The following is a 16,342-nucleotide window of genomic DNA, read 5'->3' on the forward strand; positions in this document are numbered from 1 at the left end:
CCCCCCCCCCCCCCCCCCCAACACACACACACACTCCCTTCCATCAGCCCCTGTCGCCAACCAACAACCACCACCACCACCACTCACACCGGCTATTCAGCTGCAGTCAACTCTTGGTCCTGGGAAATCACAAACATCACGGATCCACCAGGGGAGTCGCAAAACATAGTCTGTTACCGCGTACTGTGTTAGCTGCCAGTGCTTCATCATCAAGTTCACATGATCTCCAAACGCAATGCAGCCACTATCGGGCCTCTCGAAAAATGACAAGCCATCCAAAATTCCGTCCCAAGTCTTGTGTTGGTGATTGGGACTATCCACGTAAGGCGACCCGGCTTATACTCTCGCTGTCCCTCATTACCTACCTACCCAGCATCTCTCAATATCCACAAAAAGAAAAGAAAAGGTCAAGAACCAGCACTCGGCTATTCACTATAACCTCCCTTCACCAAAATCACCAAGTCAACTTTGGAGTCATGATCCCCTGGATAATCCTCGAATTCTGTCCGCACATTCTCTCCATCTACCTACCCCCCTCCCCCCAGAAATTCCCCATCTGCCTCGAACAATACCACTCCGAATGACTCCATCTACACTTTCCATACTTGCCAGCCATGATCAGTACTATACCGCACATACACCATTAGCAACCAAATGTCCTTGTTAAACCTCCCTTTTCTCTCCATCATCCTCTTCTCCATCTCACTCATAACAGGTAAAGGGTATCAAGGGGGTATTCTCACATCCAACAGTATAAACCGCCACCCCAAACATGATTCCCAGAATGATATACCCGCTCAACAACATCAGTGGCAAGCAGATAACATTCCTTAACAGCTTCCGCCACCAGCTTTCTTGGTTTCTAGTGCTTGTGAGTGCTAGGCGGTAGTGGTTGTCCATGTCTTTGTCTCTCTTGGCTTGGTTGTAGAGGGGAAGGGGTTTGACGTGTGGCCAGGGGTCGTGGTAAGGAGTGTACTTGGTGGTGGTGGTCTTGGCTGTGTTGGCTGTGTTGGGTCGGTACATGTGGTTTGTAGTGATGAGGTATTCTTACTTATTGGTGAGGAGGAACAGGTTGCTGCTCTTGACTTCAAAAGGTGTTGGAGGCTGGTATTGGGCTTGTTATATATCCATTCGACGCATGGATGTTTTTGAGATAGCTTTCAGACTTTGTGGAAATACCTACTCCATCACCAACGTCAACAAAGGCTCTAGAGTTTTTTATGATCATCGCTTTTCCTTTCAGTAATGCAAACGGGGAGTGAATGCGCTGTCGTCACTTGCATGTAACTATCAGTCAAGGGATCCTATTGTATCACGGAAAAGAGCCGTGTTTCTTGCTGTATCATTTCTTTGTGACCGCTGTCTTAGTGACCGCAGCCTCAATGACTGCGGCCACTTTTGTCGTTCTATCACTCTATTATCTATCAGACCATCATCTTGTTGAATGGCGAAGCACAAGGCGACCAAGAGTAGGTATCTCATACCATCCGATAATACAATTGACAACATCAGACAACATTCTTCACGAGTGTTGCGAGGCAGTTAAATCTTCTTACGGACTCTTGAGCTGCAAAGTGTTCGAGGACGGTATGACGATAAACGTGATGTTCAAAGTCTTCTCAGATATCCTTCAAGTCCTCCTCGCCTCAACCGCAGAAAATCATAATACCCTTCCAGCTTGGCTGCTTCCACCTTTTGCCAATGTCTACGCCTTTTTTTATCGCGATGTTGTCAAGACAGTTATGTACATCACCTCTCCGTCCTCCACGGGTGGATATGAACTCAGTGTCCGTCCGTATACAACCCTTCGATCAGAATCCTGCTAGAATAATCGACAACACAATGATACGGTTATCGGACTTAATGCAAGCTGTGCCTGCGAATATACAATTTAGCACGAGAAACTATGCTACATCCGAGAATTTATTTTCTTCTTGCCTGGGAAACAGATTCAGACATATGTCCACAAGTGTTTAATAACCCTCCAAGTAGCTGGGCATGTCCTTGATTCCCTCTCCTCTTTGTAGTTATGGTATCCCCTTGGTTCTACCATTTAATGGCCAGGACAGTCCAAATCACAGGCACAACCTACTTCTCCAATCTGTCTACCCGTCCTCGAGCTTGGAAGCGGGTGGAAAACATTACGCTCACTTTTCATCTGGTCTTTCCCCCCCACCAGAACCTGAACTCGACGACCTTTTCTTCACCTTCGCCTCGCCGCCATGAGGAGCACACGGACTGGGCAGGTAACCGATCCACCACCTACAAACTTTCCACAACTCACCCGAAATGTCGCAAGCTCCTTCGACTAGCTTGATCATCACAACTACAAACGCAAATCCATCCACAATCTCGATCTCCTCAGCGACCGACTCGCGCGATGGACACCCCAGTCGCCCCGATGGGCGATGAATCACCCCCTCCATGTCCTCCCCAGCCCCAAGAAAGCATCCTCAACCGCAAAATCCTCCCCCGCGGCCTCCCTCACAGCTTCTCGTCCAACCTCAACCGCGACGTCACCACCCCCAAGAGATCAAAAGTAAACAACCGCTCCGTCCGATCCATCATCGCGTCGTTTGAGAGCGCGGCGAGTAATCAGCAGCCACCCCACTCACCACTTTTCGAGCCGATTACGCCGCAAAGCAGTATCATCAGAAGTGGCGCGTCGACGGGCGCGAGTCTGGCGAGTTTTCGGAGGGTGAAGGGTAGTCAGGGTCGGGACAGGGGGGTTAGTGAGTGTCACGATGCGAGGAGGAGTCAACCTGGTGAGGATGGGACAGAGGGGTATAGTGACGCACGAGCTGGCATGGAAGGTACCAGAAGCGTTTCGACACCTGTCATCCCAAGGATGAGCTCCATCATGCCCTTTGGTGTGGAAGAAGAGGATTCGTTGACGTTGGTGAATTACAAGTCGTATTTCAACCAGCCATTGGCGAGGTGTCTCGATGAGTTTGTCGGTTTTGAGGATGAAGGCAAGGATTCCCCCAAAGAGAAGAAAAGCAAGAAGGAACACGACGAGTACAAGCTGAACGACAAGATCGACGACGTCGACAAACAAAACATACCCCTCCGTATCACGAAACGACAGGACAGAGTCAAGACGGCGGCGGCCCAAACCGAGATCCAGCCTACCACAAGTGCCCCGCGACCCGTACGACAGCAAACGAAGAGACCGAGTCTCACGCACAGAAAGTCCTCGGCCTCGGTCATTGCTTTGGAAAAGCTCATGCACGAGCTCGAAAACTTCTCGATCAGCCCGCCGTTGGAGGAAGAAGAGAGCGAAATCATCGCCATGCCCGAAGACAAGCCAATCATTCGCCGCGACCCAAAGGAAGTCCAGGACTATTGGTGGGGAGTCCGTCGGAGCCTTTGGGTTGACGAAGACGAGGTTTACAGCCCAGAGGCCTACCCTGAGTCCAATATCACAACATCAAGTGATATCCCCAAGATCCAACTACCTCTGCCGGGGACAACCGCTGTCTCGGCAAGGGCATCATGCGCCTTCGATAAGCAGATTCCGCTACCAGCACCTCCTATCCCTTTCCGCTCTCCGAGCAGAGTATCTAGAGACGTTTCCGGAGGGAATTTGCCATTCGGCACCCCGACTCGCTTGCCGAACAGGTCGATATCCTCCAAGTCCACATCTCCCCTGAAATACTCAGTACTGGCAGCGGGCCACCCTCCGCCCTCACCGTCCGCTTCTGTCAGGCCCGAGCCTCCAACGCCCCAATCCCCACCGACTCTGTATCGGCAGAGTCCAAGCCCGCCCTCCAGGGGCTCCAATCAGCCAGTCTCTCCCCCTTTGTCGACAGCGGGTAAGGATAACTACTCGAATGGGAATACCCCAAAAGCTTCTTCAGCCAAGGAAGCAGACCTTCCCTTCTTGAATCATGAACACAGCCAATCTCGTGACCCAAGCTCGTCATCACTCGATGTGAATGCGAGCACATCGCAAGTCGACTGGGACTCGGCCTCGGAATACGGAGACGAAGAAGTGCGTAAACAGAAAGCCGAGGAGAATCAGTGTCGTCAGACCCAACCAAATGGTCCTTCGTTAGACGAGATTGACGGATTGTACAGCGGAATTCCGACCGATTCTGCGATTCCTTCCCCAGCTACAGCTATCGACGTTGGAGGCAGCCAGGAGAATACACCTAAAGCCGAGTCCGCTTTCGAGCAGATCAAGAAGCGGATCGAAATCAGAAAAGAGAAGACACGGTCTAGTCACAGTCGTCACTCTTCTCTGATGCTGTTAAGCGCCAGCTCACCAGGCGAGATTTCCGAATACCAACAACCCAATCAAGTTCTGCAACAAAACCAACCCCAGGAAGAGCAGGAACCCTCTAACCGTCACTCCGACTCACACAATATTGGCAACCGCCGTCACAGCAGTCGCCGCCTCCACCTCTCAGCCATGAACCTTCCCGGCCTCCGCCACCTCCGCAGCCGCCACAGTAGATCTTCCCTCTCCAGTCCCGACTCTGTCGACGGCCTCAAAACGCCCACCACCGCCAATAGCGCCACCAGCTTCAGTAGTACCCGCGCGAATATTAGCAGTCCCGTTCCCATCCTCAGTGCCGGCATCAGCAACCCCATCAGCATCCCTTACTCAGCCACCCGGTCGGCTTGCTCTTCTTTCGTCTCTCAATCGGAATCTGGAACGGGAAGTTCTTGTCAGAATCAGGGCGAGGGCCAAAAAACGCCAACGGACAAGGGAGAAACATATAAAACGGGAAAAGAAACGACGGTGGGAAAGACGGAAACCAGTGCGACCGTGGTGGTTTACCCTTCGCGATCCGTAACGAAGGTGCCAAAGTTGGAGGATGCTCCAAAGGGTGGTGGAGGGTTTAGAGGACATTTTCGATGGAGGAACAAGAGTCGGGGAGAGGACAAAGACAAAGATAAGGAGATGGAGAATTCTTCGATGGCGAACGGCAATGTGGATGAGTTCTTGAACTCACACAAAAGGATGAACAGTCTGAAGAAAGAAGGGAGTGGCACCCAGCAAGCCCGGGCTGTGGATATGGAGGAGGGAAGGATCGATCCTCGCCATCCCCACAAAGAGAAACTTCATCAACGGGTTGGATTCACTGAAGCCACAACCGGCCTCACCTCAAGCACCAGCGCTTCCAGCATCCCACTCTCCACAGCTCACCACTTCAACTCCCAGTCCGAAACTACAGGTACAAGTAATCACCGCCTCGCCTCTCAAGATGACACCCACCTCTACAAGAACCATCATCATGACCAAACTCCCACCCAAATCCAAATCCCCCACCCGACATACGCCAACACCATCTCCTCTTTCACCTACACCACCACCCCAATATTCAACACCATTAATAATCCCAAGAACTCCCACACATCCACCACTGATGACACACCCCCCTCAAAAAGTAACCCAACAGCCGGGCGCTCTCGGCAAGACCACCTCTCCGAAATCCAATCCTTCCTCCTTGACAACAACAACAAAGACAGCTTTGATACCTCTACCGTGCAGTCCATACGCCCCTCGCTTCAATCGCAGTCGCAGCCGCAGTCGCGATCTTTGCATTCTTTGCACTCCATTCCCGAGTCCAACTCCACTGGGAGTATGTACAGTCAAAGAAGTCAAGATGAAGAGGAGGCAGAGGAGGACCAAAAGAGGGAGGAGGCGTCGATGTTGATTGGGGAGGTTTTGGAGACTGTTAGGAGTTTGGGGGAGGAAGTGGTGAAGAGGGGTCAGAGTTAAGGAAGTTCTAGGAATGGGAATGGGAAGTTTCAGGGGGTGGGAAAGGGGGGTGGAATGGAGGTGGGAAATTGTGAAGAAAGGGATGAGGAGGAGAATAAGCACAGAGGGGAAAGGAACAAGGGAGAAAAGGGGAGTAGGGGTCATATGTGTAGGTGTAGCTGTTAAAGATACTTTGATCATGGATTTGAAATGGAATTGATGCTCTATCTAGGGACTTTAACGTTGGCGTTACACAATGGACAGGGACGTTGGTTTTGAGTGTGGGGGAAGGACGAATCGGTGTTTAGCTTAAGTTGCCTCTATCTATTTATGTCTCTGACTTGACTTGGGTATATCCGCGGGTAAGAGGCTCAATTTGAATCAAGAAAGAAAAGCCCACATCTAGTTGACGTCGTTGTTGCTCAGTTAGTCTTATATAAAAATGTTTGATGCCTTTAGTTTAGCAAAGGACGCAGTGACACTCGAGCGTAATCGTGTATTACCACAACATTTTCCTGAAAATGCACATATCCATCGTAGGGAAAACTCTGAGGCTTATTCATCATGTCTTTCGTTCAGGGACAAAATGGTTCCAAAGCTCTGCGAGCCCATCTCGGATCCCACTCACCACTACCCATCAGCATACCTAATACAAGGATCAAGCACTTTGGTAAACATCACTCAGTGATCACTCCTTTACCTTCCATGATAACCACAACTAGAATTCTCTCCGAGAGAAATACCTATTCAAACCACCCTACCTTCTCTCCGTCCTCACTGTCCAATACCAGGAGTAACGAACTCACCCTTCTCCGTGTCCGTCTCCGTCTCCGTTCCCTCGTCTTCCAACTCCCTAACCTCGATGTTCACTCCTCCTCTTCCTCCTCCTCTTTCATTCACCCTCCCATTCCCACCATCCACGATCCTCCATCCCCCCCTCCCATATTCATAACCACCTCTTACGTCATTATATCCCGTCCCTGTCCTGATTCTTTCTCTTTCTCTTTCTCTTTTCCTTTCCCATTCCCATGAACCTTCCACATCTCCTCCTCCTCCGTCTCTCTTTCTATTTCCCTCTGCACACCCTCTTCTTTCTCCGTGTCCATTCATGTTGGTTTCGGGTGCATCATCAGATGGTACTTCTAGACAGCCATCATCACCAAGCTTAGAGGTACTCTCAAACTCGCCATCAACACCTCTACTGTCAGAGGAGGAGGACGAATGTGATGACGGTGGAACAACATACTCCTCCACTTCTTCCAACGGTATAATCAACAAATCCGTTTCCACCTGAAACGACGCCGTTCTCGCATGTCTTAACAGTCCATCATTCTCTCTTTCTCTTTCTCCTGTTTCTTCCTCCTCTAGTGTACCTCTACTGTCGTTTCCACTGTCCATGGTGCCAGTGTCAGTAGTACCAGTAGTGGTCTGATCACTGTACGTCCGGGAATGGGAATGGGAATGCGTTCTGGAAGCCGAGGAAGAATCGTCGTTGGTAGTGATTTCATCGAGGGACGAGACGCGAGAAGAGCCGGTTGTCGTGGTTGTGGAAGTGGTTAGGGATCGTTTCCTGTTGGAGCTTGAGAATTTGGTTTCGTACCAAGAGCTCGGACCGGCGTGGGAGCTGCTGTTTTTGCTGTTCGGCTTGTTCTCTCTCTTGCTGTTCTTAAAGACGCGGGGGCTCCTACCCCTGGTGGAAACGATGGAAATACTCAGAGACCAAGAAGTTTTATATGAGCGATGATTGCCGTTACTGTTGCTTTTGGTGTTTCTGCTACTTTTACTGTAGTGGTTTTGAGGATGACTGCGTCCATGTTTGTCGGCGCTTTGGTGCCTTAGATTGTCCTGTATTTCGGGATCCTCTTCCTCGGTGTTGCTGTTGCTTTCTTCGGAAACATGGGACAGCAGAGCAGGGGAAACAGGGGCGGAAGAAGAAGCACAAGAAGAAGAAGAAGCTATAGCTGTTGAAGCACGGGGAGAAGAACGGGTGAAGAACATGTCGGGCGTTCGCTGGCTGAGACCAACATATGATGGGGCTCGGCCGTAGAGGTAATTGTTTACTTCGTCGTACCGTTCATGTTCATATTCATGTTCCTGTGTATTAATCCCCTGGTAATATTCTTGATTCGAATCGAAAGTTGTGTTGGAAGTGATCTCGGCGGCAACGTGTCCGGATGAGCTCGATATCGAACGATCTTCTTCGCTTTCTAGGATTTGCCGGTGGCTGTATGGGTGATTCTCGTGTTTCAGCAACCTCTGCGACCGATTTGTTCTCTGCGGTCCAGCCGGTAGTTTCAGGGGTGCCTTCGTCGGTGTCTTTGTCCATGTCTCCGTCCATACCCTCGTTGGTATCTGCTCGCTCGTCGTAGGCCTCAAGCTCTTCGTCTTCAAGTTCGAAAGTTCTTCCACTGCTGGATAGTAAGTTTCTCCCCCCTTCACAAAACCATAAAAACCTGGTTTCACAGAGTCACCATGCCTGTTTTCGCTGCGAGTTACCAACCGGAAACTGTTGTCTCTCTCTTCACCGTGATTGCCGTGTCGAGAAGGAGTCAAATTCCGACGCACCGCAGACTCCTGAAAGGTCCCTGAAAGATGGCCTGTGGGTGAGTGAGTAAAGGCGGTGAACTCTGGCGCCTTGCTAAAGTCCCCGGAGATCTGCAGCGGTGGGAGCGCCCAAGTGGCCTGGTATGGCGGGAGTAATGAGCCTAGGTACATTGGGGAGGATCGTAGTGCGGGTCGAGGTGGGAATTGGTCTTCGGGTGGCGTTTGGTTGCTGGAAATGGACCACGAAGAGCGAGTGGAGGTGGTCGTCTGGTAAGAGGGAACCGGTCTTTGATATGTCTGCAATAATGACCCGTTTTCTTGGTTCCCAGTGGGCGTCGTTTCTCGTAAAAGGAGTGCCTTGGTACAATTGTAACACTTGCACCGTTCCTTCGGGCCCGAAGATCGACGAGGAGGCGGGAAACCACGTGTTTGAGTCTTGAAGACGGAATCCTCGTGGTACAGACTGTAATCAATTCCTTTGCCTTTTTCCTCAGCTGACCTGGGTCGTTTCCCTTCCTCGAAATGACTCACTTCGTCATCGTCGATGTACCAAGTCGTCGGGGGCGCCACCATGGATTCATTGTCGGACTTATCTGTCTTGTTGTCCCGGGCCATTGTTGTTGTCGTTTCTGGCACTTCCATAGTTGCTGATTTTGAAAAAGAATGTTTTGGACGTGGGAGTAATGAAGGAAGAAGAAATGCTCCCGCTGGAGACTCGGAAGAAGGATGTTGGTCGTTTATACCTTTCACCTCGCCCAGGTGCCTCCCCTTCCAGTGTGGATGCAGGAGGCTCGTATCAACAATTTTTGCTTTTGCTGCATTGTACGGCCTTGTTGATGTTGCAGTCCGACTTGCTGAACGTGCCTTGCTTTTGTCCGTCGACAAAACCAGCAGCTTTTTAACCTTTTCCATGCCCCGCTTCCAAAGTCTGGAGGTCCGGTTCTTCTGCTTGCTTTGCATCTTCTCATGCTCATGCACTTCCCTGCCTTGGCCTGCATTATTGGCATATTTCCGGTTGGCCGTATCCTTCTCCTCAGCCTGCCCCAGGCGGTTTCTCCTAGAGCCGGAACTTGTTTTGGTCGAGCCAACACCAATCCCCTCAGCCATGTACAACTGCTCCATGACCACCGAGTTTCGCGGCGGCTTTGGTACCGGTGAAGGTGCTGGTATACTTGTGGTCTCATCCCCAGGGCCAAGTGCAAGCTGCCACCGAGTCTGCTCCGCTGCTGCAGCCGCTGCCGCCGCCGGTTTCTCCTTTGACTTCTGCCCTCCGGATTCCCCCAGTCCGTTATCTCCCTTCCATCCGCGCTTCCAACTCCACCTCGCTTCCTTCTTCCTTTCCCCTTCTTCCCCTCTCCGTCCTGCAGCAGCAGCAGCAGCAGCACCCCCATCCTTCGAACCTCTCAACCCTTTCAAAGTCCCCAACTCCCTCCCCCACCTCTTAACCCTATCCCTCATCCCCCCTTTCTTCTCCCGTGGATGACACCCCTCAATGATCCTCCTCGCCGCCTCCTGGGCCTTCTTGTTCCGCTTGGGATCATGTCTCCATTCCCTGCTGCTAAAGTTGCTGCTTCTCCTCAATAATGCTAACCTTTTCGCTCTCAACCCCGATTCTGAAAAGGTGCTGTTGGTTGGGAATATGTCAAGGGGGTCAGAGGGGAAGATTGGTTCCGTGACTGGGTCGGTAAGAGGGTGGGAAACGGGGTTGGAAATGGGAAAGGAAACGCTCGTTATGGGTGTTTCTGAGCGGTCACAGCCATGTGGACAGGGGTGATGATGATGATGGTCGGAAGGAGCTGAGGGGTGGGTACACCAGTCTATCGGGACTGGAGGGGGTGTGGAAGATGGGATGGAGAGGGATAGAAGGGGAGGGGAGGAGGCAAGTTGCTGTGATAGTGATGCGGTGTAGTCCGGGAGAATGGCGTCACCGCCGTTGGTTGTTGTCGTGGTGCTGGCGGTGATGTTATAACGGCGGAGAACGGTGCCGCCGCTGTAGTGGGTTGTCGTGGTGGTGTTCCTGGATCCGCTGGATACGAGGGAGGTGGTGCTTCGTGGGCCTGCTCGCGAACCCGTCTGGATTTGGAGTTGAGATTCGTGGTTGGGGTGTACACCGGTCGGTTTTGGCTTCCACGCCCGTGAGCTTGACCTTGACCTTGACCTTGACCGCGATGGAGGTAAGAGACTCGCCCAGGATGGCGATGGGTCGACGATAGCTCGCGCCGCCATCTTCGTTCCTCCTCGCGGTTGGCAAGCGGAAAGCCCTGTTTCGACGGAGTGAAGCTACTGAAGCGATCGCGAAGTCGAACTCCGTTATATCCCTGCTGCCGTACCCGAGTGGTTAATCCCTTCGAGGAACCGCAACAGGCCGAGTGTCGTAACCAATTCCTTCACTCTCAGGAAGTGAATGAGCGACGCCCTTCTTGTCAAATACCTTCCAATCTGCGCCCATAGTCAGCAACAACATTTAATCCCATCATACTCATGCTATTATACAAACGAACGATCGAACCAGTGAAGCTAAGCTCAAACGTGAGCCAACTTCAAGAGCTTCTGTCGGTTCGAGCCAACGGCGTCCAGGACAATGCCGCAGGCGCGTAAGGCCAAGCAACACAAACAATGGAATTCACACAAATGTACGTACCTCGAACCTTTTTGTATGTCTGTCCCGTCAGTCTCGTTCTAGATCCGCCAGTCCCGTCAATGACGAACCGCGGCGGTCAGATACCTACTCAACGGCAAGGAAATATACTAAGCCCCAACTTGACCGATATGCGTCCCAACTCGGTTTCTTTCTTTCAAGCTAACGGCGGCGCTTAGGAGATCATCTTTTTTCCCGTTCGTGTACCTATCTTCCGATTGTGAGACGAATCGATCAGAATCTGATTTCGCCCCGTGTCCGAGACCCGACACATCCGCTCTCCTCTCTCCTTCTTCTTCTTCTCCCTGGTACCTACCTCTACATTTTTTTCCTCCTGGCCGTTATCCATGTTTCGCATAAACACAACTGACTCGCTGCCACCAGATCAAAGTTTTGACTGTTTACATCGATCGGTCCGATAATAACAACTTGCCATGAGCAGCCCAGTATAGGCCGCTACTTGGCCATGAGATTCAGGCGATTGATTGATGATGAGTTTTCTGTTGTCCGTTGTGGGCCGTCATCTACCCCCGTGACAACGAGATGAACAGATTTTCCACCGCGAACCCTTCCAGGAGCATTCCGTGACAGCTCTCCCGCTCCATCCTCACTAAGTAGTACTGTGATCCAGAGGCGCGGCGCAGTGTTTCGGAAAACACCAGATGAATAACTTCCATACATCGTTGGTCAAGGTTGGTCCCTGTTTTGGCCCGCTGAGACGTTCGGGTTGGAGTTCAGGGGCAAAACCGCACGTACCCTTCCTTCTACTTACCTCTACGTACACGATCGCAATCGCGGGAGGTATTGGAGGCACCAGTAACATTCTTCTACCAGAACTTTGAATTGTTGGGTAGGCGGGAGAGTTGACGGAGCAACGCCAGGGTGGTCTTCATTGCGACATCGAAAAAGAACTTGGAACGCATCGTTGAACCGAACACGTTGGCCCGGATCGAGGTGGCAGCGATGAGGATGCGATTGTTCTCAGCGATGATCTTAGGCACATCGAAACGATGTTGGAGAGAATCCCGACGACATCATCTGCATGTTCGAACGAAGTCCGAATAGATCCCGTCCATGATCGACGTCCCGCCGCTCCTGCTGCAGTGCTGCAATCCGAGATGTGCCCGTGTAGGTATTCTGTTATCAAGTGAAGTATGCGCTGCGGCTTCGACGATGTTTCGGCATATGCGTACGCTTCAAAGTTTCACGTCAAGCTCAGGCGAGAATAGGCCCGAAGGCTGAGGGAAAACAATAAACTATGATTTATAAATTTACATCGCTGGAACTAGAGGTATAACCGACTAGAGAAAGACCACGTCCACAATACCGCTGCCACCATTGAACGCTCTACCAGCCGTTATCTTGGGCCCAAACGGATGTGGGAAGTTTCCCCCAAACGCCATTGAGGATATCATCAAGTCATCTCATCTTTGTGGCCCTCAGCTCCTGGAATCCTCCTCGTCCTCAGCATCCTCAACCGCAGCGGGAGCAGGCCTGGGCCTCGGTCTATAACCTTCACTTACGTCAATAGACAAATGGCCGTCAGCTTCAGCATCTTCCTCCTCTTTTTTACTGGGCTGGGATGCCTCTGGCTGCGGAGCCGGTGGAACGTTGTTGAAGCTCCAGCCTGCGCTCATCCCTCCCAAGGGCCCAGTATTCACGTCCGGCGTTATCGTTACTGGATTTTGGAGTCTACTTTGTGGTTGAGTAGATGATGTTGATGGTTCTGATGAACGCGGAGCTTGCGTCTCTACAGTCCCGGCAGGTTTTGGTGATGAAGTGTTGGTGGCCGGTTGCTGCTGTTCGGCAGGACTCATGGGAGTTGCCGGAGTTGTGGGGGTGATGGGTCGGCTGGTTGGTGTAGTGGTTAGAAGACTGGGGGCTGTATTTCCCTGGGCTTGATTTTGGGCTCTATTTTGAGCTGTATTATCGGACCTTGGTCCCACAACTGTGCGCTGCTCAGGCACCGGCCCGGCTGTTGCTGTGCCTGGCGTTGCTGTATTACTGTCCCCTTGCTGACCAGCTTGACCGACCTGACCGGAATTCTGTCCCGGAGCCACAGCACCACCATCCAATCGCTCCAAAGGAAGCAGCGACCACCCCTCAGGGATCACCACTCCTTCGGGCAAGTCGGGACTTCCAGCTGGAATGGCCGTGCCCCAGTCCGCAGCGCCATGTCTAGTGATATTTTGTGGGAATGGTGGGATCTGTACTGGCTCATGAGGAAGTGTAACCCCCAGAGCTTGCGCTTGTTGAGCGTGGCGTACCCGAGCCAGCTCTGTAGCGATGTTCTGCAACGAGCGGAACTGTCCTATCGTGGCGCTCAATTCCCTCAATTCCTGATCCAGACGCTGCCCGACTTCCACCAGCTGCGCCTGAATTTGCTCCATGCCAGTAGCACCATGTCCATGGACAGGTTGTTGTGCTGGTGGTGGTGCCTGCGCATTCAAGGGTTGATGGCCATTAGCCATATCCTCCGGGATACCCATTCTCCTAGCCATCTCTTGAATGTCCTGGCCTTGGGCAAAGCCTAACCTGATAGGACCCAAGTTGAACATTCTAACTCCGTTATTCTGGTGGTTTCTTTGGTTGCCTGGCAGCAGGCCATTCGGATCCTGGTTAGCGGGCGCTTGACCGTTAATCTGTTGTTGAGGTTGCTGATTCTGTGCGGCCGGATGGTTGAGTCCATTAAAGTCTCCTCCCTGCGCATTTCGGTTCGGTTGCTGACCTTCCCTAGAAACCGGTCGTCGGCAGGTCGGGCACACTTGCTGGCGTTCCAGCCAGCTTTTGAGACATCCTTGGTGTAAAATATGGCCACAGGGCAGCTTCTTGGCACGAGTACGCTCGAGACGAACAGGGTCCTGGGGGTCCCAAGGGCGCATTTCTTCTCGGCAAATAATGCAGGTGTCGTCTTGTCCGAGATCTTGCTCAGTAGCGTCGGCATATTGATCCATGTCCCGAGTAGCCTGGCGGTAGCGAAGTAGGGCGTTGAGTCGCCTGATAAACGACCTCGTCGTCATAAACCAGTCTCTGATGATGTGAATGGGTAACCCATAGAAGGTTATGAGGACGCCGAAGAATGCCGTGTAGATGCAGAGCTTGAGGAAGTCTGTCATCATGGTTAGTGCACTGCGCATACGCATGGCGAAGAGTTCCCCGACGTACCAGAAACCAAATCCAACGACAAGATGTAGAGTCCCTTGGCATCCCAGCCAGGAACCTCGATATCCATCTCTTCCACATCATCCTCGCTCGGCAACTCCTCATTCTCCGCCTCGGCATCACCCTGCTCTCTGCGCCTCAGAATCTCGGCCCTGCGCTCTCTGATCTGCCGTCTCCTCTGCTCCAACCCATTTCTCGTCTGCACCCGCGTGATATGCTGCTCCCACATGGAAAACAGATACCTGATGGCCGTCTGGCTCGAAGTCACCGTCTGGATCGCGAACTCGAACAGGAACATGACCATCATGGTAGGACGCGCCTGCTGGACCACGGTATCGATGCAGTACTTGAGCATCCAGACATTGTAGGCCACGCTAAGGAGCAGCGAGACGGACAAGCGGGTGTGGAACAGTCGTGGGTTGGCGGGCGGCTGTTGCTCAAAGACCTCGACGCGGCCTTCGCCTATCCAGCCCCATACTTTGCCCGTGACAAGGGCCGTGAACATGCACAGGAAGAAGGGGCCGACCTCTTCGCGGAAGATGGTCATGGCCAGACATGTCTCGGTGACGGCAAACCAGGCGCGTTCGTACAATTGCTCGATCTCGACGGGGCGGAGGGGGCCGAAGCAGAGGCGCTGGAGGCCGTACATGAAGGCTCCATAGAGGACGAAGATTAGGTTCACGAGGACCTATTGGTAGGAGAATATGAAGTTAGCTACTGGGGGGTTACCAACACAGCTGCTGGGGGGATACCAACACAACGGCAGATAAGGTTGTGAGGACACATACCACGAGAGAGAGGCTGCTCTGGCCCAGATGGACAACCGCAGAGTAGAAGTTAGCTCGCTGATGGAACGCCGAAAGGATGACCGAGGCCGCCAGGGCCGTCGAGCACTATGCATGTTGACCATGGTTAGTTTGAGTGTATATCTAGATGTTGGGATGTAGATCTGAAGGTGAAGCCGGAGCTGGAGAGTTGAGAGATGGGTGTGATGGGGGAGCTGTAGTTGAGCTTCTCTCTCTCTCCCTAGGTAGCAACTGGGGGAGCTTCCACTTACCCCTGCGTACCACGCCAACCGCATCTTGGCCTTTTGGTTTTGGTGTGCAGCGATGGATGGCGGAACCGTAACCGATAGGGAACAGAACAAGAGGTGGAATTTATGACTTGGCAATGGAGAGGGGTCGCATTAAGTTGCCGTCATTATGGATGGAAGTGGAAGGGAACTCGTGGTCGAGTAGTCGTCGAGGTAGCAGAGGTAAGGTAAGGTAGAGGTATCTCGAGGTGGATGAAATTGACAGTGGCCGTAAGCAGGCAATGTAAGCAGCTACAAATTACAATGTAGGCAGTAAAAGTCACGTTTGGGGGGTTCAAGGGTGCTGTAAGGAAGACTGTCAATTGCCCGGATGGTGGACTGGACCTCATTGCCGCGCCAGTAAATGCCACGTTATGGGAAACTGCAGTTCAAGGTGACGCACGGCGACAGGGAAGGTGGCCCGGAGATCAGGAAAGCCAAGCGCGAACGACTCCGCACAGCCACAAGACGCTTCTTTTGCAGTCACGGACTCACAGTGTTCTGGAACATTGGGTTGTGGCGGCTGCACGTCAAATGCCATGTATAGGTTGCACTACGGCGCACTACTTCAACAACAACTACCACGACTAGTCACTTTGGCGGAGTGGTTAACGCGTTGCCCTGCTATTACGTCATAGTATAGTGGTAGGCAATCCATTCGTGGGCGCAGGTTCGAATCCTGCAGGTGACGTCATCTTTTTGGCTTTTTTTTCAATGTTCTTGACGTCTAAATGATCCCTTTTTGTTGTTTTTGATGTTTTCCTTTTTATATCGGTCGAATTGGTTGTTAAACGCTTGTGGTGTGGTGGTTTTGCACGCAAAATGCAAAAAGGTGCGGATACCCACTTCATGCATGTAAAGAAAGGCAAGTGCATTCACATCGCTCCTTCCGCCACAAAACACCGAGGCGGGTGTGCGCAATGTGCGCAACCTAAATGACTGATTAGGGTTGGGGCTAATCCGGGTGTATGCTGTGCAGATCGTGGATCGAGCGCTTCGAGGCGATCGCTTTGAGCGCTCATCATCGTCGTTGAAAACGATGGGTTCGCATAAGAACTTGGTATGGTTGCCGGCGCGAGCACAGTCGGATTATCCGAGACGACTTGTCTGCAACATATCACATCAGAGTATCGAACTTGCAGCACCTGTCACGGATACCGCATAATCTCGTCAAATTGACTTTCGGGCAGACACTTTTCATGTAGGTATAAGTAGG

At 52.1% G+C, this 16,342-nt stretch overlaps 4 protein-coding genes across 4 annotated transcripts; 1 reads left to right on the forward strand and 3 right to left on the reverse strand.

Moving 5' to 3' along the window:
- Window positions 1-590: 590 nt before the first annotated feature.
- NEUTE1DRAFT_120391 (uncharacterized protein) lies at window positions 591-1,225 on the reverse strand (the record flags this gene model as incomplete). The annotated part of the gene is made up of 2 exons (XM_009850178.1): window positions 591-624; window positions 794-1,225. 2 exons carry the CDS (start codon window positions 1,021-1,023, stop codon window positions 591-593), a joined length of 264 nt encoding a protein of 87 aa, XP_009848480.1.
- Window positions 1,226-2,380: 1,155 nt separating this feature from the next.
- On the forward strand, window positions 2,381-5,731 carry NEUTE1DRAFT_107905 (uncharacterized protein; the record flags this gene model as incomplete). The annotated part of the gene is made up of 1 exon (XM_009850179.1): window positions 2,381-5,731. One exon carries the CDS (start codon window positions 2,381-2,383, stop codon window positions 5,729-5,731), a length of 3,351 nt encoding a protein of 1,116 aa, XP_009848481.1.
- A 753-nt stretch (window positions 5,732-6,484) lies between these two features.
- Window positions 6,485-10,480, reverse strand: NEUTE1DRAFT_36669 (uncharacterized protein; the record flags this gene model as incomplete). The annotated part of the gene is made up of 6 exons (XM_009848864.1): window positions 6,485-6,647; window positions 6,795-7,074; window positions 7,495-8,062; window positions 8,276-8,883; window positions 9,115-9,867; window positions 10,183-10,480. The coding sequence occupies 6 exons, from the start codon at window positions 10,478-10,480 to the stop codon at window positions 6,485-6,487; spliced, it is 2,670 nt and encodes an 889-aa protein (XP_009847166.1).
- A 1,653-nt stretch (window positions 10,481-12,133) lies between these two features.
- On the reverse strand, window positions 12,134-15,135 carry NEUTE1DRAFT_144610 (uncharacterized protein; the record flags this gene model as incomplete). Its single annotated transcript, XM_009850180.1, has 4 exons — window positions 12,134-14,001; window positions 14,058-14,742; window positions 14,843-14,947; window positions 15,112-15,135. The coding sequence occupies 4 exons, from the start codon at window positions 15,133-15,135 to the stop codon at window positions 12,332-12,334; spliced, it is 2,484 nt and encodes an 827-aa protein (XP_009848482.1).
- Window positions 15,136-16,342: the final 1,207 nt, after the last annotated feature.

The sequence above is a fragment of the Neurospora tetrasperma genome (assembly GCF_000213175.1).
Source record: "Neurospora tetrasperma FGSC 2508 unplaced genomic scaffold NEUTE1scaffold_1, whole genome shotgun sequence".
Taxonomy (NCBI): domain Eukaryota; kingdom Fungi; phylum Ascomycota; class Sordariomycetes; order Sordariales; family Sordariaceae; genus Neurospora; species Neurospora tetrasperma.